At 53.5% G+C, this 22,033-nt stretch overlaps 1 protein-coding gene across 1 annotated transcript; it reads right to left on the bottom strand.

The window, feature by feature from the left end:
- Nucleotides 1-9,771: 9,771 nt before the first annotated feature.
- On the bottom strand, nucleotides 9,772-19,948 carry TOB2 (transducer of ERBB2, 2). Its single transcript, XM_033116908.1, has 2 exons — nucleotides 19,294-19,948; nucleotides 9,772-13,705 (listed from the first exon to the last, which is right to left on the bottom strand). Exon 2 carries the CDS (start codon nucleotides 13,606-13,608, stop codon nucleotides 12,571-12,573), a length of 1,038 nt encoding a protein of 345 aa, XP_032972799.1. The 5' UTR covers nucleotides 13,609-13,705; nucleotides 19,294-19,948; the 3' UTR covers nucleotides 9,772-12,570.
- Nucleotides 19,949-22,033: the final 2,085 nt, after the last annotated feature.

Below are 22,033 nucleotides of genomic sequence, written 5' to 3'. Positions count from 1 at the left end.
AAGGCAGCTTCTCAGACTACCACCACAGATTATGCCTGTGATTGTCATTGCTGTTTGCTGTCCCCCTCTTCCTGGACCTACAACTCTTTGGGGACAGGAATTATATTGTATATCTCTCTCCGTGCCCAGTGTCTAGCTAATATATGAAAGAATGAAGTTGGGTCCTGATCCTGCTCCTTTCTCGCCATGGACTTTGTCCAAGTCACATCCCCTCTGTGAGCCTTGTGAGGTGGGGCCAAGGCCCTCTTTGCAAGGTGCTGGAGAATGGTGGGATCTACTGCATCCCTGAGTAGGCATGAAAGGGCTTTACCTTGAGGGTGAGGGTGTTGCTTCAGGGCTACAATTCAGACATTCTATCACCGGCCAAGTCCCCCATCTACCCTCCCCGAGGCCCTCACTTGCTTTGCGCTAACCTCTCCCCTCTGCCTGCTTTTCCATCCCACCCCATCAAATCAAAGCAGTAGTTCCAGCTTGCCTCCCTCCATCCGGCCACCTGCTTGCTCATCCCAAAGGCAGCCACAGAATGGCTCCCAAACCTTAGAAAGCCCAGGATTCCCGTGGGGAGCCTGTTTCAAGTGCAAAGTCCAGGCCTCATCCCCGGAGGCCCATGCACAGGGCCTGCTGTGGAACCCCGGAATCAGCTTTGTGAAGCAGCCTCCCAGTGACCACATCCTGCTTTAGGAGCCTCCTGTTGGGGGGCAACATATTTGCCCAAGAGGATGCCCTGACCAGGGAGGGGCAGGGAGGGAGAGCCAGGGCAGTCCTGGTGGGACTGGGGGCCGGCTATGACCTCAGTTGGTAGCTGCCTGCATCCTTCCTCCTTTCCCAGTAGTGAAGTGAGCAAGGCCTAGACAAGGGGCTTCTTCAGGCCAAGGGCCGAAGGTGGGCCCCCCGCCCCTCCCTGCATCTGCTGCGTAGAGGTGTGCGTTCAGGCCTCAGGGCTGTCTGCTGGGAGACAGACGCTGATATAAATAACCAGGAGGCCAGGCCAGATGAAGTAAGTGCGAGCCGAGAGACAGGAACCGCCGCCGGGGAGCGGGGGCGGCAGAGGCGCTCCGGCAGGAAGGGGCGGCGCGCGCCCGGAGCTCCCTAGGGTCCTCGGTGACCTTAGAGGAAGAGGAAGGGGCCCAGGGCCTCAAGGCGGGGCCGCGGCGCTGCAGGCTGGGCTGCTCCTAGCTGGGCCCGAAGCGGGAGGTGTGACACCTGGCAAGGAGGCTACGGGAAGTCCGGCCCGGGAGCCGGCGAGGAGCTGGGAGCGGGAGGAACCCCGCCCGGCGTGGGCCGCGGCGACTCTGCCGAGACCACACCTAGCCCCGCGCTCCGCTTAAATCTGCCCGCCCCCTCCGTCTCCCGCGAGCCCCACGGGAGCGGAGCGGAGGGGGGCTGCTTTGTGTGGCGAGGACGGAACAGCCCAGCTATTCCTAGAGGGGCGCCCCCATTGGTTCTCTCCCCATCCGGGCGCTGACGCCCCGCCCCTCGCCGACCGTTACGTAACCCCTCTCCTCCCCCCTAGCCTCCGCTGCGGTAAGGGGTGGGGAGAGGAGAGGCTGAGCCCCCACCTTTGGGTGGCCCTGCCTGGCTCAGCACCCTCCTCTTGTGCTTAGCGCCCAAAGGGAGACTGAGGCCTCCGTCTAGCGAGAGGGTGGCCACGGGGATGGGGGTGACAGCACTCGCTCGGATTCTTGGGTCTCCAGGAGCCCAGACAGCGATGCAGCCCCCGCTGCACCTAGGGCCAGGGCTATTTATTCAGTACTCAAGTTCCCTTCCTAGCCCCTACTTGGGGACTCTGGAGGTCCCCCATTGGGGAGCCCACCACAACTGTTCCTGCCACCTCCTGTGTCTGAGCCGGCAGATCTCTTGAATTATAACATCAGGTGTTGAAGCCCAGTGGTGGTGACTGGTTCCTCAACCTACCCTCTAGGTGACCCTGGGCAAACTTGGCCTCTCTGAGTCTCAGTGTCCCCACCTATTACATGGGGCTGTGATGGGTCCTCCTTCTAGTGTTGTAGGGAAGAGCCCAGTTGTGTCACCACCTGCTGAGTACTTAGAAAGGAAACCGTACTGTCCTTGCCAAACTCCCTCACGCCTTGCAAGACCTGACACAGTGCAGGTCCTGGGCCTGGTTCTGGGCTGGTAGGTGGTGCCCTGCTGGGCCAGTCAGCTCCCTGTGGACCTTGGCCTTTGCCCAGGGAGCACATGATGCAGGTCTGCCCTGTGGTCTGGTGGGGCTGGTCCTATGGGACTGGTCCTGTGGGCAGTGCAGCATAAGACGAGCACCTGGAGGTCACCTGCAGTGCCACCCATGGTCTCACTCCCTGAGGTAGCCCACCCAACAACACCTGTTTTGAGCAGCTCCTAAGAGCAGACCTGGGATGAGGGAGGCATCTGCCCAGGCCTTCTTTACGCTGTTGAGACCATAGGAGCCTCAGTCTCTGCATTTGCAAAATGGGGATAATCCCAGCTCCCTCTATCCCTTTCTGCTGGGCCTCTGCCAGAAAGAGATCAGTGCCGCCATCCCTGCTAATACTTACCGGGCCTGGACTGGGAGCCCCCAGTTTTATGCAGGTTTTGCCTTCAAATGGCAATCTGAGGTAAATTGGTGTCCTTTTACAGTTGAGGAACTAAGAAGTGGAGTAACTCCTCTAGGTGGGGTGACCAACTGCCCTGGTTTGCCCAGGACTGAGGGTTTCCTGTGACGCAGCACTTTCAGTGGGAAAACTGGGAGTCACCCTACCTCCAGGCCACACACCTCACAAGTGACAGTGTCTGAGTCCAAGGTCTGGCATTCGGGCTCCAGAGGCCACGTGCAGCACTAAACTGTGTTTCCCCTCAGTCACTATTTGCTGAGTGAATGAATGCACCCCTCCCTCACCCGCCCCCAGTGCTTGCTGGGCACCCTGGCTCAGGTATCTGGATCTCATTTGGACCCTGCCAGGAGTGTCCTATAGGAAGCTAGAGGTCTCTGAGTTCAGCTGCTGAGTTCCTAGACCCCCTCAGCCCTCCCTGGTTCTGGTCAGCCTAAGGGAACCCCCAGGGTCCACCTATCAGCCCCTTACCCTTTTGCCTACAGGGGAGGCTGGGTTTCCAGTGGGGGAGCCACTCCCCGCCAATAGCAACTGTGTCACTTTGCTTCTTGGATCTCAGTTCCCTCACCTATAAAGTGAGGGTGATAAAACTTGCCTCTGGTGGGGATTTAGGACAATGTAAATAATGCTGGCACATGGGGTCCGCTATACATAATCATTGTTATTGTTGCTTATTAATGTGGTAATTATAGCAAACTGTTCTGTTAAACATTTCATCCAGGAGGGTAACTATACTAAATACTTTCAATGCATTCAAGGCCAAAGAAACAAACGCCATTTTTCAGGTGAAGATCTGAGTTTCAGAGAGGTTGTGACCTGCCCAAGGTCACAGCAGGAAGGGACAGGGCCAGCATTGGCAGGCTTCTGTCCTCTTGCAGAACTTAGCTCAAGTAATGGCAATTGGTGGTGGTATGGGGAAACTAAGGCACAAGGTAGGGAGGGATTGTGGAGGTCCCCGAAGAGTGCCAGGCAGGCCCCCTGCTACCCTCCCAGACAAGCTGGTCCTCTCCTTGTCCAAGGTGGCAGGACAGGTTGTAGGAACAAATCCTTTGCTCAGGCAGGCTGCTCTCCCCCCTAGTCGGCCGGCTGCCCATACCCGCTGCCAGCCACTGTTCCCTGTCAGCCAGCCAAGCCGTGGAGCAGTCCAGGACATTGTGTCCAGAGAGAGGGCCAAGTACCGCCCCCACCCCCACCCCCACCCCCTTGGCTGCTGACCTCCTGCCCCGCCCCTCTGGGCCTCAGGCCAGAGCTGCCCTCCCAGAGAAGGGACAGTGTCTCAGCTCCTCCCACCTCACTGCAAGCCTGCTTAAGAGTGGTGCCCCCTGCTCCAGCCCATGCCCTCTCCCCAGAAAACAACCCAATCCCAAGGGACTGGCTCCCCAGGGTGCCTCAGGAGAAGCCAGCTGGGCTCCTGAGATGCCAGCTTTCCTGCCTATGGCATTTTTGCTCTGCCTGTCCCCAAATTCATCTGAGCCAAGGTGAGAGGTCCCCTTGGGCAGAGAACCAACTATGTGGGGCCACTGTGCCAACGTGAGCTGGGCACAGTCTCGTCTCTGCACTGAAGAAAGCTGAGCTGCAGAGAGAGGCTGGGATTCGTGAAAAGCCACACAGCCAAGCTGAGACCCCACCAAGTGGGAGCAGGACAGGGGCTGAGGGACAGTGACAACTGGGAGGGGGCAGTCTCAGAGAGGCGGGGGCACATGAGACAGGAGGGACCCCTCTGGTCTTAGTTTCACTGCCATGTGCCCAGAGATACCTTCCTTCACCCCCTCCCCCTGGTAGAGGAGAGCTCCCCAGTCATATTTTGTTTTCCTGTGGATATGTCTATTCAAGGCTCTTCTTGTTTGTTCATCGTATTTATTGTTTATCTTGTCCTCTAGAACATGAGCCTGGTGAGGGCAGGGACTTCATTTTGTCCCTGCTGCATTTCCAGTGCCAAAAACAGGGTCTTGCACATCATAGAAGCTCAATAAATATTTATTGAACGAAGGATATAATATCGGGTGTGCCTTTCAGACCTCAGACACCTCTGGGCTTCTTGGTGTTTTTTTTTTAAACAGCTTTATTAAGGAATGATTGACATACAATAAGGTGCACATACTTAAAGATTATAATTTGATAAGTTTTGACGTATTATACGGGCACATTGTGAAACCAACACAATCAAGATAATGAATATATCCATCACCCCCAAAAGTTTCCTTGTTCCCCTTTTTAATCCCTCCCTCCCTCCTGTTCTTTCCTTTCTAACTCTCCTGTCCCCAGGCAACGGCTAAACTGCTTTCTGTTGCTACATGATTAGTTTGCATTTTCTAGGATTTTCTATAAATGGATTGAAACAGTATGCATTTTTTTGGGGGAGGGTCTGGCTTTCAGCATTATTATTTTGAGATAATAACAACATATTATTATGTTGTTGCATGTATCAGAAGTTCATCTCTTTATGGCTGTGTAATATTCCATAGGTGGCTGTTGGTTCAACCATTCATGCCCTGGAGGACATTGGTTTGTTTCCAGTTTGGCACTAACAGATAAAGCTGCTCTGTACTTTTGGGTACAAGTCTGTGTATGGACATATATTTCCTTTGCTTATGGGTAAATACTTAGGAATGGAACTGCCGGATCACACTGAGGGTGTATGTTTAACTTTTAAAGAAACTTCCAAATTATTTCTGGAAGTAGTTGTACCATTTACATTCCCACCAGCAGTACATGAGAGTTACTATGTCTTCACTAACACTTGGTATGGGCAGTCTTTTTATTTTTATTTATTTATTTTACTCTCTCTCTTTTTTTTTTTTTTTAAGGAAGGCACAGCTCACAGTGGCCCATGTGGATCAAACTGACAATCTTGGTGTTTTTAGCACCACGCTCTAACCAACTGAGATAACCGGCCACCCCGTGGGCAGTCTTTTTAATTTTAGCTGTTTTAATAGGTGTGTCCATTGTGACTTTAATTTGTATTTTCCTAAGGACGTATGTTGTTGAGCATCTTTTGCTTATTTGCCATCCTCATACCTTCTTTGTGAAGTGTCCATTCAAATCTTTTCCCTATTTTTGTATTGGGTTGATTTCTTCTAATTGTGTTTTGAAAGTTCATTATAGATTCTGGACACAAGCCCTTTTATCAGATATATCATTTGCAAATATTTTCTCCCAGTCTGTGACTTGGTTTTCATTCTTCTATCAGTGTCTAAGGGAAGTATTTTGTTGTTGTTGTTTTGATAAAGTCCAATTTATCAGTTGTTTCTTTTATGAATAGTTCTTTCGGAGTCTTATCTAAGAAATCTTTGCCTAATGCACAAAGATTTTTTCCTCTGTTTTCTTTTTTGTGTTTCATTTGTTTCTCTGTTGTCTTTTTAGAGGTTTGTAGTTTAGTTTTACATTTCTGCCTTCTGGATATCTCCGTGGCTTCTTGAAGGACTCATTTACACTTTCCGTGCCTGGCTTCCCCACCGTAGTCCCTCTCCCTCCTCCCCTCCCCATCGGCCCCCCTGGAGTGCACTCAGTGCTGAGTCTAGGTGTCATCTTGCCAGCCCACCCTGAAGAACTTGGCATGTATGCTGTGCCATAACTCCTCACACTCTAGCTTCTACCGACCCTCTGAAGAGCCATCCTGGGCTGGCTGGGCGCCTCTTCTGGGCACTTATGTCTCCTTGGGCTTGCTTTTGCCATGGAACCAATTATAGTGACCTGGGTCTGTCTTCTGCCCCACACTTGTGCCACTAGAAGCACCCGCATTCCTCTAGCCTGCCCGTGCCCAGGGCCCAGGTCAGGGCCTGGCACAAAGGAATGGCTCTGGGAAGATTTGTTGATTAACTGTGAGAGAACACTCTCTTACTCTCTCTGCCCCTAGCCACAGATGAGGCAACCAGGCCAAGACTTAATTCTCACATTTAAGATAAAATCCCAACTCCCATCTGGGCTTTTGGGGCCCATGCTGTGGCCCTGAGGAGGTCCTTGACATCATTCATCTTACCTCCTGTTTCCTGCTGGCCTTTTCATTCCCAAAGCACATTGTGCCAGTTCCGGCCTCCCCTGCCTATGAAAGTGGCTGACCCCTCTGCTGCTCTCTCTGTGAATTCTCTTGTAATTCAGATCGAAGGTGGAAAGCCCCCTACTTGGGAAGGTTCCCTGGCCCCTGACCACCCAATCTGAAGGGGCCCCTTGGTCGCTAGCTGCCATCACCAGTTGTGATGGTCTTAACAGCATATCCTCACCCTCTGACATTTTTTCACTTGTTTGTTTATGGTTAATAGAACATCATCTTCAGGGGACCAGGGATTTTGTCTGCTGTCTGCCCTTATTTTCTTCATGCTTAGAACAGTGTCTGGTACTTATGGGGGCTCCCTATTGAATGGTGAATATTGAATGTTTAGTAAATCAGGGCCACAGCCAGCTGAAGGACCCACATGTCCAGATGGCTGGGCCAGGCCCCTTCTCCTGCGGGACGTACCCAGCCCTGCCACAGCCCAGCAATATTCTGATCAGGCCTGTTCCGAGGGCGCTCTCTGTCAGTAGCCGTGTGGTTCTGCCCAGGGCTCATCCCATCACTCTTCCTCCCCCTTGGGAAAGGTGCCACAGCACAGGGTCCTCCGGGGGCCTCACCAGGTCTTGGGAGCCAGTGGGGCAGGAAGAGGTGCTAGCCCATGGACCAGCCCGAATGGCCTAGCTGGACAGGGGCCTCTCTGGGAAGGGGCCTACCCCCGCTGTCCCTCACTGTACAAATGGGACAGGTGTCAAGAGGGGAGAGAGGTGTTTGAAGTTACACAGAGCCGGCAGCTGTGAGGACTGAGGACACACCTCTCTTGCTGGCAGTGAAATTCCCCAAATTAAGAACCAGCTGATCAGCAGGTTCCTGTTGCCCAGGGCCTTGGAGATGTCCTGGCTGGTCCCAGCCTGTCCTTAGGCCCTGCCTAGGCAGGACTTGGCCAAAGTGGCCAGGCCCAGGGAAAGGAGGAGGGAGGGTGAGGAGGTGCCCCTCCGCCCCCTGGCTCACTCAGGGGGAGGTGGCAGTGGTGGGGACCAGACAGTGGCATCCCTCTAGCTTATGTGCAGGCACTGACTCAGGCTGGCAGTGACAAATAGAGCAGAGTTCTCCTGTCGCTATGACTCACTGCCACCTGCCCATCTGCCTCTCTAGGGAGAAACTCCCAGGAGGTTTCAGGACACACATCTAGGGCCCCTGGAGAGGAGGGGTGTCAATCAGCATACTTTGCAGGGTGCCGGCTTGTTGGGGGGACAGGCAGCCTCCCACCTTGGCAGAGGACAGGGCAGGGGCCAACCTTGGCTCTGTTGCTCAGAGAATGGCGTTTCCTTTTCCACCCCAGCCTGGTCCTGCTGCTGGCAGGGTTGGGTTTCGGCCTGTTTGTTGACGCAAGGACATGTCCTGGACTGGGTTGGCCGGTGGCATTTGAGGATGGACAATAATGGCCCTGATGATGAAAGTGATACTTGTCATTTACTCTGGGCCGACCACTATGCTCAGCATTTCCCACTCATTATTTCATTTGTTTTCACAAGTAGGTACAGTTATTATCCCCATTTTAGAGGTGAAGGAACTGAGGTGCCAGAATAGGTGAAGGGGTTTGCCTGAGGTCACCCAACAGGACCGGCAGGGGTGGGAATGGAACCTGCATCTTCTGTGGGAGCAGAGTCCAACCTCTTCCCTGACAGGCACCCCCCTGACAGGTTCCCTGCGGAGGGAAACTTGCTTGGCCTTGCTTTTCCCTTTCCTGGCTAACTCGTACTCTTTCTGTGCCTCCTGATCCTGGGCTCTCAGCCCCCCTGTGCACCCCTGTCCTGTACTTGCTGTCCCACCTACGCTTCCAGGGAAGATAAAACACCTATGCTAAGTGATTTATTTATAGTCACATAAATAGGAATGAGCGCGCAAGGAACCCTGGCAGCCTGGATACAGGGACACCGGGACAGGCTGGGCTTCTCCCTGGCAGGACAGAGGAAATTGAGACCCTGGGAGTGGCCTTGTCTGGCAGGCCAGGGCCTTGGCACCCTGGCCCAGGGCCTCCCTGTTTTACGGGTGCTGTGGAGGTGGGGTGGGGTGGCGGATGTGGCTTATGGAGCAGCCAGACGTCAAGGGCTCCTGGATACTGTGCAGAGGTTGGATGTTTGGCCTGCGAGCTTCTCGGCCCAGGTCACATGCTTGGTGGGAAGGGATCAGTTTTGTCGTTTGGGGAGTGAGGGGCCTGAGGAGACCTCCATATTGCTGATGCCTGTCAGAGCTGCTCTGCCCCCTGCCTAGAGGCGGCAAGGTCAGCCCTCCCATGCCTGCCCCCCTGGCCCCCGCGTCACTCTTCCATAGATGTTCCCCCAGTTTTATACATGAGTCACACACTGGTCAAAAATCTTAGCTTCCACACTTCCCAGTTTTGTGAATTCAGCAGGTAATGTAACTTGGAGCCCCTCTGTCAACTGCATTATGGGGGTAATACCTGTATCACCAGGTTGCTGTGAGGATGCAGCGAGATTCATCAAATACCTGGCTGCCCTCTTCAACCCAGGGGCCTTTCGGGGCTGACATGAAGCATCACTGCTGGGAGAAGGTACTCCAGGGAGGTTGTTTCCCATGATGGCAGCATTAACAGGGGCCCTGGAAGGCAGGAGGTGGCTGAGCTCCTAGGGCTATCGGTGGGAGGCTGGCTCCTCCCCCGCCCCCAGGTGCAGGTGGGCCCTCACACCCCGCTGGAAGGACTGAGAACCTGAAAACCTGGTTTTTGGACAGAACCTCACCTAGGTGGGCTCTTCTCATTCTTGCCCACTCCTAAGGGTCTAGTGGTCTGGGTGGGCAAACACTAGATCTAGAGCTGGCTGGAGGCTAACACCTCCCTCCTTAGGCCTCCAAGGAAGAGGCTGTTGCTCAAAACACCGAGACCTGCTCTCCAGGTCTGCTTCCAGTCGTGGCTCACCACCAGTCAGTGGAGGGAGCTGGGGCAGTTCCCAACCTCCTGCAACCTGTTTCCAGTGTGGAAAGGGACCCGTGTGAGTGGGCACTCTGAGGAGTCTTGTGTTGATGGGATGGGTGGGAAGAAGGGGCCTGTGATGCTAACACCTACCCAGGGGTCAGATGAGGAGGAGTAATTGTTTCTTGAAGCCGACAGGAGCCGGTCACTCCCACTCTCTCCATCCTGAAAGGGGCCCAGACACAAAACAAGCAGAGCAAGCAGAAGGCTATTATATATCATGCTTTTAATACAAACTTAAAAAAATCTGGAACAATATAAACTGTACAGATTTGATCAATCTTTTTGTTTTGTTTTTAAACTAAATCTCTAAACACACCAATGTCCCATTCCAAAATATTGCACAACATTCTGAATACAAAATGCTTGATTGTATTCCTCCTTCACTAAAGAAAACAAATTCGTTGCCCTGCTCCCCCCAAGCCCCTCTCCACATTGCCTCAATGCCCCCTTCCCGTCCACAGGGGTCCAACTAGAGAACCTATAGCTCACTGCATTGAGAAAAAGACATCATTCTGGACTAAAAGTTTACATTCTTTACAAGACGATCCACCTTTTGACTTGTTCCTGGAAAGAGGGGTAGATAGAGGATGGGAAAAGGGGAGAAATAGGGTTGATTCTCCTCTTTTTTATTTTAAAGTTTGTTTTTCCTGAAAAAATATCTTTGTTTCTCTCCTCTTTTTAAGAAAAAATCTTGAAAAGAAAAAAATTACATTTTTTACGTTAGAAATATACATATATTATATATCCCTCTTACATTTTACAAATGTAGCAAATTATTCAATACAAACAGACACCAAAAAATGTAAAAAATAAAAAAAAAGTTTTCCTACGAAACCAGGTAAATTAGTGCAGATTCTTTTTTCTTAAAAAAAATAAAATTGAAGCAAAAATGCCTAGATTTGAGACGAGATAGACCAAACCGGGCCTGGGGGCCCAGCACTGGAGTCATGCTCCTGAACACACATTTTTCTTCCTATTTCAAGACACTAAGGGGTTGGTCTCCCTTCCCCTCTCCCTATATGTGGTGAGGAACAAGCTGACCAGGTGTGGTGGACACCTGTGTGAGTGTGGGAGGAGGGGCTGGAAGGGGGCATAAGGCAGCATCCAACCTTTCCCAGAGAGCAGCAATCTGCCCAGGCCTGTCACCTGTGTGGGAACTGAGGGCTAGGGAGAGGGCGGCCCAGACTGGGCTGGCGCCTGAGAAGTCTAGGGGGACAGGTGGTACTGGGCCGAGGAGTCAGGACATTGCCCTGCTAGGGGAGGTAGAGCTGGTGCCCAGTGCAGGGACAGGAGGCTGGCAGTGTCTGTCTGGGCTGGACCCACTGCCACAGCAGTTGCCCACTTTGGGTTGCTGGGGAGGATGGGGTGGGTGGCAAGGGCTTTGGTACTTTCCGGTGATGGGACCCTGATGCCATGTGCCCACTTGCCAAAGCATCATGGCGTGGAAGGAGGCTCACTAGGGTTGGGTGAGAGAAACAACTTCTCTACTGGCAGAGGAGGGGAGCAAGTACTCTTCTAGAATCCAGACACCCTGGCTGCGAGGGCCAAGCCCAGCCTGCCCAGGAGACCATGCCTTGCGGCAACAAGGCCCACTGGGGTTGGGTTGGGCAGTGAGAGGGGATGGCAAGAGGTACCAAAAAGTTCTCAAGCGAAAGGGGCAGAAAAGTACTAAAATAACATCTACAACCGAAGGACCGAAGGCCCAACTTGAGGTTCCGGACTGCCCACGATAGGCACTGACACAAACTCCGGCCCCCCCAGGTGTTCAGGTGAGCAGCTGCCACCCTGGGCTAAGGCCACACCACAGGAGGGTCTGAGTCCAGGGACTCCTCTTAGGCATCAGAGGCTGGGTACTCCCTTGGCCCCTCACAGCTAACCCATCTTTTTTTTGGTCAAAAACAAACAAAAGTGCAGATGCCTCCGCAGTCTGGAAGCCAGTTCTGATGCAGTGCTTTCCCCTGGGCATGTCTTAGGCTCAGCCCCAGTCTCACCCCACCACGTGAACCATCCACAAAAGGACTGACAACCCACCCCGGCCCATTCCCCAACCTCACACAGAAATAAGCACTTGCTGTGACCCGGAATCACATCCAGAGGGGAAGTTTCCCATGGCTTGGAATCCGTTAAAACAGGACAGCAAACCATGCGTACACACACACCTCCCTGGCACCTGCCCCACCTCGCTACCCACAGCCTCAGGCCCAGGGAAGAAGGGGCTACAGGAGACAGGCCACGTGTGTCAACGGCTGGGTCTCCAAGGTCCCGATGATAGTCTGGCCCAGTGAGGATGGTGGCGCGGGGCCACAGGACAGAGATGAAAGGAATCCGCTAGACAGAGTGCTAACCTCCCTGGAGTTAGGCATCAACTCTGGGGGGAGGGTGTCAGGGGCCAGGCTGCAGTTCCCTGTGGCCCAGGCCTGAGAGGGTGTGGGGGTGGGGGTCAGACCTACTTAGGTGGCAGGGCCCAAGAAGGCCTGCTGAGGTTGGATGGCTTTGAGTGAGAGGATAGTTAGGTGACAGAGGCAGTGACAGGGGACAGACCCTCCCTGTTCTGGGGAGGGTCAGGCCCCCGCTGTGGCTCTTCCTTCCCTGTAAGCTTGGACACACCAATCCTAAACCAGGCATGTGAAGGAGGGAGGGAACAGGGAGCAGCAATTCACATCTGGACCATTCTTAGCACAGGAAACCACTAATTAAAGATGTTATATAGAAAACTACGTGTAAAAAAAAAAAAAAAGAAAAAAGAAAAAAATATAAAACCCAAACCAACCAAATAAATCAGAGGCAGGCAGGAAAACAGCAGGGGGGTTGAGTTACACACGGTTTGGTGCTTCGGGAGCCCCCTCCCACTCCATGCCTAGGCTGGATCTCTTTTCTAGAATCGAGAGTGAGAAGACTGGAAATCTTTTTGTATCATTTTCTTTTCCTCTTTTTTTGGCCTTTCCTTTCCTTTCTCTTTTCTGTGGTCTTGGGTGCTCCTGGCTCCGCGGGTAGGTGGGTGGTCAGTTGGCCAGCACGACAGGCTGGAACGGCTGGCTGGGATACTGCATGGTGTTCAGGTTGTAGCTGAGGCCGTCCACGAAGGGCGTCTTCTCCAGGAAGAGGCCGTTGGTGCCACCTCCAAACACCTGGGCCATGTCGAAGCTGCTACTGTTGCAGGTGCCAGCCCCACTGCCCCCAAAGGGGGCCGGGGTGCCACTGCCCTGGCCATCGGCCCCATCAAAGAAGAGGCTGGGCGAGCCACTGCCGTTGTACACGAACTCCTTGGCATTGGGCGAGAGCTGGGACTGAGAGGCCGGGCTGGCTGCGACGAAGTTCAGCGAATGCACAGACAAGGACAGGCTCTTCTGCTTCAGCAGGGTGTTGGTGGGCGAGCGGGCCACGTGAGGCTGCTGCTGTGGGGGCTGTTGGCCACTTGCCCCACTGCTGGCCACACCCCCGCCACTTGCAGCCCCACCGCCTTTCTTCATCTTGGTGGAGCCAAACTTGGTGGCAGCGAAGGAGGCGGTGGTGAAGGTGATGGGCTGGGCGGAGCGGGGAATGAAGGTGGGGCTGGGCGACTGACCAAAGGAGGGCGACGGGGAGTTGGACAGGGAGCTGTCCTGGCTGCCGATGGGCACGAACACCTGGGCGTCGGGGTTGAAGCTGCTCTTGATCTCCTTGTCCAGCTCCGGGGCGACACAGCCCTCGCTGTCATCCAGGTACAGCACTTTCACAGCCCCCTTCTCACCAATCTGGTAGGACACCTCGAAAGGGTCGATCCACACGCTCAGCTCCTCAGGCACGTTGGCCCGCACGTCCTCCACGGCCAGGCCACTCCGCTTGGCGGCCAGTTCCACGACGGGGTCCACTAGCTCCCCAATGTGGACACAGCGAAAGCCAGAGCCCTTCAGGGGCTTGTCAGGGTACCAGTGGCCTTCGTACTTCTTTTTCAAAAGCCGCTCCAGCTCCTCCCCAAACAGGTCTGCCCGCCGCCGCGGCAGCTTGTTGTACAAGTAGGAGAGGATGAAATTCAGGGCCACTTTGATCTCCAGCTGCATGGTCCTTTCCTAGGCACAGAATCAGCACAGGGCACGTGCACAAGCCAAGGGCAGTGGCAGGAGATGGGAGGTGGGCAGCCTTGGGCTCTAGACGGCTCTGGGAAATGAGAGAGGGCATCATGAGAAGACATGCAGAAAGCCAAGGTGGATCGATGGCAAAGCACAGACAGAAAAGCACCAACTTCGGATCACATAGACCCAAGATCCCATTTCTGCTTCACTAGGGACTAGCTTAATGGTGTGACTGTGTGTGGGCAGGTCACCTTTTCTGAGCCTTAGTTTCATCAGCAACATGAGGCTACCATGAAGATTAGGTGAGTTCAAGAAGGTAAACCACCTCACGCTGTACCTGGTATTTAGTAGGTACTTGATAAAATTAGCTATTATTTTTAAAGTAAATATAAAGCAAGAGGGATGCTGTGGGATTGAGAATTCAGATCACTGTATGATTGATACGAAAAAAATCATGCCCTAATTCAGCTGGAGAAGGGAAGGCTATCTCTGTGGTACCTTGGTGAAATTGTGCTCCCAAACTGTCACAGGCCAAGACATGAGTTTAAAATCTTTAGTTTTCCTCCTCAAATGGACAGGGATACAGGTCACTGAACAAGAAGTAGCACTGACAACTTTTCATGGGGGGCCTAGACTCCAGTCACATCCAATTAATCATCCTGGGCTCTCCGTGTGTGTATACACTCTGGCTCTCTCTCTGGGTGTGCAGGACCGATTTAACTGCACAGCGTAACCAAGGTGAGCACTACCATCCAGACAGCTTCCAAGGACAGATGAGAGCATGATCGCCAGGGAAAAGTCAAGATCTGGCACCACCAGGGGCCTGGGCCAACAATGGAACACCTGACTGGGGGCTGCCCCAGAGAAGTAGAGGAAAGGAAAGGGCTCGGAGGGCCCTGTTGGCCAACAAAACTTTCAGAGCAGTGCTAGTGTGGCCTGAGGGAATCTCTGTAGTTTCTGAATAGAGTGAAGGTGAAGCGAGGGGCAGAGAGAAGAAATTTTCCATCACCCTGCAGCTTCCAGCTGGGGATCCATCATCACCCAGTCTCCTGGGGACTGTCTGACCACCTGTCCTTGGAATCGGATCAGATTTATCAAGTGTTTGGAGATCCCTGGAGAGGAGGCAGCCCAAGATAAACACTCAAATTGTTATTTTGGGATTCTCTCACAGCCAGATCACACAGAGGTCAAAAAGGTTTATTCCGGAGTTCTGGGCCAGCCTCATGTCTGAGGAAGACGATCTGTGAATCCTGAGAGCCAGTGACCCTAACCTCCTCACTTTCTCCAAAGGGCAGCTCCAGGCTCACGCTGTGGGAGAACTGAACGGAAAAGGCCACCTCCGCAGGCCAAAAAGGCCAGAACGTGGTCCTAGCCAGATGTCTGGGTGAGACTGTGCTGCTGAGCTCAGCACAGAGATAAGACTGATCCATGATGTGTCAAGGGCATCTTCTGTCCTGTGATAGACCTGAGGCTGGAATTTGACTAAAATCCCTTCGGGGTCCAGCACAGTATCCAGCGGCTAATTCTAGGCTTGAGGATCTTGAGGTTTCTGAATACCTGCCTCAATTCACTTCCCTGTAATTCTCAGGCCTAGGCCATGGCTTCTAGGACCATTTTTAGGACGGAATCCTCAAGCGAAGCCCTCTGGGGTGAGTATCAGAGAAGATACACTGGGTCAATCTAGAGCATCATACACACTGGCTAGGTCTAGTCCTGCCGTCATTTCAGGTCTGAGCAGACAAGAGGGTCACGTGGGGAGGTGCCCCGAGCATGATCTCTCCCAAGCCCTCCACAGGGACGCTCAGGATTCCCGAGACTCTTTGTCTCCCCTCTATCCCAGCCTCCAATACAGACTCAGTCTCCAAGTTTCTTCAAATATCTATTCATGGTCACCACAGATCAATTCCAGGGTCCTCCTCGGTTTAAAGAGAAGAAGAATGGTAAAGATAAGGGGTTTTCTGTTTATGAGAACTGGGTTCATTACCAGATGCAAAGCTACCCACCAGGACCTCAGGCTTCCCTTCAAGAATGGAGGTCTGTAAGGGCCACAGCCCACTACAGGTGTACAACAGAGGAGACTAAAAAATTGTGAAGAAAGTTGAAACTGGTTCTCAAGAATGAGTCTGGAGTTAAAGACAGTGTTTTCAAAAGGTTTTTGAAAAGTAAAACAGACTTGAATATAACATGTAACACTTCTCCCAAGGCGTCACGTGGCCTCTTGGTATGCTACCCAGACCCAAGGGCTCTTCCACCTTTCTAGGCTTCCTCAAACTTTGCTGCATAATTGCCTTCCAAGTTCACCTCCCCTGAACAGTTCAGCCTCAAAATGGGAGCATTTTCAATGCAGGCCAAAGTCATTGGGAAATAAGCCTCCCACCCCAAAATACAATAGAACCACTGTCATCAGCCCTGCCTAGCTAACCATTTTCTGCTGCATAAGCAGCTGAAGCTGCACACCACTTTATACCTCAGTGACGCTGCCGCACAAATAAGGAAGTATATAATGCCACCTTTGCCTCTTTAATTGGAGAACAGGCCAGGCCAGATGGCTGTGGGGTGGAACCTCACAAAAATGCTGGACAACCAGAATGAGATTTTCTGCTCTATCAGCTCAGGCTCTAATTTTGATTTCAAGCAGCTTATGGAAGAGAGGATTAAAGCACTAGTGCTGCCTTGTCTTTAACTAAAGATAGAAGTGACCACTCAGATGAGTTTGCTCATTTTTTTTTTTTTTTGGGGCGAGGGACAAAGTCTAGAGCTTATATATAAAATATTTATAGAATGTGTTAAGATTAGAAAGCTTAGAAATAACTACCCTCCAACAAAACAAGCAGATTTGAGTTAAGCAGGAGAGGACTCTTCAGATCTTTTCCAACCCTGACTCAGGCACAAAAAGCCAGAAAGGTGGCAAAAAGGAGAAAAAAAAAGGGTGTTTAACAAAAGCAAAATTGACCTTTTGTCAATATACTAAAAAGTTGCAAATATGAGGATAAATTGTCCAATTTTATTTAGAATTTTATTCTCCTTCACTTTCAGCAACGAAGTTAATCCTCGATTCAGATCCCTTCCAGGATCTGTGTTTTAAAGAGAAGTACTTAAGAGAAAGACAAAAACGAGAGGGAAAGGTGGCTGTAGTCAATGAATGATATGGCGATTCCAGAGAGAACTTCTAACAAAAACGCAAAAGGTTTTTAAGAAGAAAAACAGTTATGTTTTAAAGGGGAAAAGAAGGAACAATGGCGAGGGAACCCATCTGGCCCCCAAGCCATGAGTACCTATAAAAATACTCAGGCACCTCAAGACTTAACATTCAAATCATCCTACAATCAAGCCCTACCAGATTCAAATGGGTATGAAATGAGGAGTCAGGAAGGAGGGGTCCTCAATTTTGACGAGGCTGGTAGGGGTCACAAACTGGGTGTTGGGGAGTGAGAGCCAGGCTCCAGGAGGATAGGGGACAGCCCCACCCGGTCCTGGAGGCAGCAGCGACCCAGACCGGCGGGCGTGGTTGAAAGGCTTCCAGGATTTGTGCAGACTGAATGTACCACCCCACCCAGAATCTCACATCTCCCCCAAACATGGGCTGTGGCAGCCCAAATTTGGCTGCAAGTCTCCCTCCGAGTAAAGGAGGCTTTTCTAGGGAACTCCAGGTTCCTCCGAAGCCAGGAGACTTGACTGAACCCCAACTTAAGTGGGGAGGCTGGAGTCGGAGTCACGCTCTGCACTTTGGGAATTGTAGTCCTCAGAAACCTCACTCTCGGGTTGGAGCAAGTGACCTACTTTCTCTGCACACTACATCTCCCTGCGTACTTTGCGAAGGCTCCGCGGGCGACTACGCATGCCCACTAAAGGGAGCTGGCCGAGGGTCGGAGGACCAAGGAAAAGTTTCCGATGCACATGCGCACTGTGTAGGACCCCCCCACCCGCCCCCACCTAATACATTTTATATAAATTCTACCCATAAGGCCTACTCCCCATATTTATCACCCCACCATGTCCATGTTGCGGCTTCTCCAGAGGCTGAACTTTTTCTCCCTTTCTCTTCACCACCTCCCACGACTGAAATAAGGATCTGCTTCAAAATGAGTTTTTTCTGGGTGAAGGTAGTGGGCTGAATAGATAAGGTCACTTCCCACTCCCACCCCTGCCGCTTAATCTGTATTCCTCGGGCTTGGTGGTCTCCGTCTGGAGTTGCTGTAGGGACGGTGGATTCAAAAAGAAAAGAGCCTTTTCATTTAACGCCCAGGGGGCTAGGCTCCAGCACGGCAACAGCCGGGAAAGGAAAGACAGGAATTAAACCCAGTTCTCCCGTCCTCTCGGCCAAAGAAATTCCCAGTTAAGCTTAGGGGAGGCAGCCGGGCCGACAATCAGAAGGCCGGACGCCAGCAGGGCGCAAGCCTCATCCCCCTTCTAATCCAAGTCCGAGTAACCAGACCCCGTGAGGGAAATGGGAAAAGGTTCCCGGGCAGGGAAGGAAAAACTGTACATCTGACACCTGAACATCATCTTCTAATACTTAAAATTGTTTGAGCCTCCTCCCGCTGCAAGGCCTGCTCTATGACCAGACTCACCAGATCCTCGCCAAAGCTCCCCTACAGGGTGTTAAACCTCCCTAATCCTTTCCTCCCACACAAGCTTCTTTCTCCCACTGCTTACGAGGGGGATGGGGGCAGGTGCCCACGAAAGCAATAGGGGTGTTTTTCTGCTGGAAAATCAAAGATGAGGGACCCACTCCAGGGTAGGGTGGGTAGGGAGAAGAAAAGAAAGGTTAGAATGCTGAGCAGGCCCCCAAGACCCCCTCTGCTGGCCCCCAAGTTGAAGCCTGCTATGTGGGGTTCCGATTCCTCTGGGGGGTGGGAAAAGGCCTGCCAGCTTCCCCTCCACTGTCTGCTCCCTCCTTCCCCTCCCATTCTGGTCAAGGACACAGTCCATCCACTGCACAGCAGGAGAAGGAGCTTAGAATAGGAGTAGGGCTCTTTCTCCCAGGCACCACACCAGGACCAACCACAACCCACTTATTGGTATTGCTGCTCTAGGGGTACTTTTTGTCGGCTCAGTTCTCCCCGAAAACACTAAAGAGGATAAAGAGCTTAAGTCCAAATGGTGAATTCTGGCTCAGAGGTCAGCGGCCAGCCACCAGTGACCGGTGGAAAAAGGGGGTGTCCACCGTTCATCCCTCAGGCTTCAGAGCGCCCGAAAAAAACCCTATTAATTATTACCACCTATTTCTCCGCACACGGGAAACAAGCAGAAAAACAAGGCTTGGATCCCCTTCCTTCCTCTGATTTATTTAATGGGGGTGAGAGTTATGTTTTTTTGACGGAACAAGGAAAACCTAGCGAGTCTCTAGGATATGAAAAACTGAAGGAGGCGGACACAGGAGGAAATGCACCCCACCCAGGAGGGGGCCATACTTGGAAGAGGGAGAAAGGGTGGCTCTGGGGTACCCGAGAATGAGAGCGAGACTGAGGAGGGGAAATGGAGTACAGGGGAAAAGGGGGGTTTTTCGAGGGGAGGTGGGAGGGGAAAGGAAAATGCTGGCCAGGTGTGGGGCGGGGGCGCGACAGCAACGTGGAGCGTCCAGCAAATGGAAGACCGCGAGTGGGGGAAGGCGTCGGGACTGTTGGGTCTCAGGGGGCCCGCCCGCCCGCCCGCATGCCCCCCCCCACTCACTCGGGCCTCCGCAGCGGCTGGGCGGGCTGCCGGCCGCGGGACGGCTTCTTCCTCCAGGGTGGTCCTGGACGCGGCGCGGAGGTCTCTCTTCCTTCCTTCCCGGGCACCGCCCGGCCGGGGCCGATGTGCCTTTCCTTAGTTGAGGGATGGGGGCGAGTTGGAGGGGTTAGAGGCTATGACTCTCGATAATAATTGTTTCAGCTTTTTGGAGATCGGGCTAGCGGCGGGGACGGAGGGCGGGCAGGACCGCCGGCGGCGACGGCGATGGGATGGCGGACCGGAGGGTAGCTCGCGTCGCGGGGCGGAGGACTGTCCGGGATGTGGCGGCGGGCGGTCCTGCCCTTCTAGCCTTGCATCGCCCGAGCCACCTGCTGCTCTCCACGGACGACCCGCAGCTTCCCGCGCCCCGGCCCGAAGTGAGCAAAGTCAATGAAAAGTTTCACCCTTAGCAACCCTGCGCACGGATACGGTTTCCCCACCCCTGCGTGATGCGTCCCTCCGCCCTGCAGGGGCGGGGCCGGAGCGGTGCCGGGACTACTTCCGAGCGGGCGGGCCGCTTCACCCCTGGTGCTGTACGTCCCGCGGCTCTGCTCCGAACGCGGGGCCGCCTGGCGACCCCCTCACCCCTGCCCTCCCCTGGTCTGCCCTTTCTCAATAGATCCCTGCCCAAACGTCAGCAAGGCCGTCTACCCTCCCCATCACGGCGCCGCCTCGTAGTTATTTTCTTCATGTCCCAAACAGTTCAGAATTCGTGCTCCTGTAAGGTGTTTTCCTAGGTGCACAGCGAACTCCAGGAGGGCAGGGGCCTGGACTGGGACCACGTTGGTCACTTTGGGTGGGTTGGATGAAGGGATGTCGCGGGGAGGGGGAACTTTCTCGCTGTGTCTTCTGCTCTATACCTGCCCCGAACCGTTCCCCCAGGCCACCTCGGCGAGTCCCTCCGGCTCTAGGCGTCCAGCCATCGCCGCGGAGCTCGCATTGCCCCAGTTACGGTCTCTTCGCGGGTGGGGCAGCCGAGGGAACAACGTGAGCTCTGGAAACGTTTCGGACCTTTATCAACTCGTGTTGGCCAGAGTCCCGCGTGCCTCGTGCCTCGTCGGGGGACGCGTAATGTCGAAGGGAGGACAAGGGGGAAACCCGAGCTCTGGCACGCTGAGCGGGAGGAAGGGAAAGCGAGGGAGAGACCAGGCAGCTAGGAAAAGAAGCCGAGCTCCATATTAAGCTTCCACTCGCCGCCTCTGGCGCCCCGACGCCCCCGTTCGCTCTCTCCTGCTGGCCACCCCACACAGGACACTAGAAAGCCACATTTTTTTTCTAGTAACAGCCTCCGCTGGCGGGGAGTACCGCCTGCCCGTGCCAGGGGCGCAGGGCTCGCGCACCCGCCGGTGTCTCTGGCTGAGACGCCGGCATGCGGCCCGCGCGCTCTAACCCGCCGTCTGGTCTCTGGCCACACGGGCTCACGGCCACTTGGTGACTATGTGGGACGCGGAGTTAGGAGTGGGCAGGCCTGTGCCTAGGTGAGGTCACAAGCGGACTGGACTGTCAGGTGGCGAGGCCCGGAGCCCCTAGGAGCTAGCGCGTGGTTTCCCGTTCCTCCTATAATCGCCCATTCCCCAATTCTCTCCCCAACCCCGACCTTTATTCTCATTCCAGATCGCTCCAGCCTAACGGTCGTCACGAGAGGTGGCGAGATCCTCAAGTTTCCTGCTATGAACAGTTTGCATTTTTTTTTTTGCCTTGATCACTCTTTTTGGCAAGGGCAGAGAGCAACGGTAGCGTGGGGGTTTAAATGCACTTTCCTTGACTGCAGCAGAGAAACGCCGGACTGGAGGGCAAACTCCACGGGCACAGGGAGGCGGGAGCCGAAGCCCGAGAGCCCCCATCCCCCACACTTGGAGCCCTTCAGCCGCTGGGGCACCTCCAGGGACTACTTGCCTTGTGCGTCAGCGAGTGGCAGAGCGTCACATACACGCCCCCTCCGCCATGTTCCAGTCCTTCCCCCTTCCTCCCCTCCTCTCCTCCAGCGTGTTCCACCCCGGCAAAGACCCGGCGGACCCACAGGGTACTAGAGCACTGAAGAGCTAAAAATATAACCGATGTTAGCAACAGCCTTCCCATTGGTCGGGGAAAGGGGAGAGGCGGCATCTGATTGGGCTTTCGACCCAACCACTAGGACTAAGCTTGGACAAGAGCGGAGCAGGCCCTTGGGAGAGCAAGCGTTTGCGCAGTGGGGCATTGCAAGGGATGCTGGTATTTGTAGTAATCTGTTAGAGGCAGCCATGGAAATACTAGGCGGGTTTGAATCCCAATATTGCCACCAACCATGTTATCTTGATTTAATGGCAACAAATCTCTTTACGTAATCAAACCTTTCTCATCCTGCAAGTGAGCATCGTGTGGGGATTAAACTTGATACAATAAGTAAAGCCTGGCTCAAATAGTTGCTATTAATTTAAAGGTAACCATTCTGGCCAAATTACGTACATCCTACATACCCTCTTCTCAGTCCTGAGTGCATTCCCCAATAAGAAACCTTGCAAGACAGAACCATGAGAAAGGTGAGGATGAGCTGAAAGGAATTCTAGGATATCTCAGGAGGGGCGGGGAGGATGGAGTCCATATAAGCTTGTAAAAGATAGCCGACACCCACCGTTGAGTTAAGGCTGCGGGCGGAGGAATCCCTGGATAGAAGAGGTTGAATTTGTGTTCGGGCTTTTATTCGAATCTCCCCTACAGTACT

The sequence above is a fragment of the Rhinolophus ferrumequinum genome, chromosome 10 (genome assembly GCF_004115265.2).
Source record: "Rhinolophus ferrumequinum isolate MPI-CBG mRhiFer1 chromosome 10, mRhiFer1_v1.p, whole genome shotgun sequence".
Classification (NCBI taxonomy): domain Eukaryota; kingdom Metazoa; phylum Chordata; class Mammalia; order Chiroptera; family Rhinolophidae; genus Rhinolophus; species Rhinolophus ferrumequinum.
This window is presented reverse-complemented; position numbering and strand designations above follow the sequence as displayed.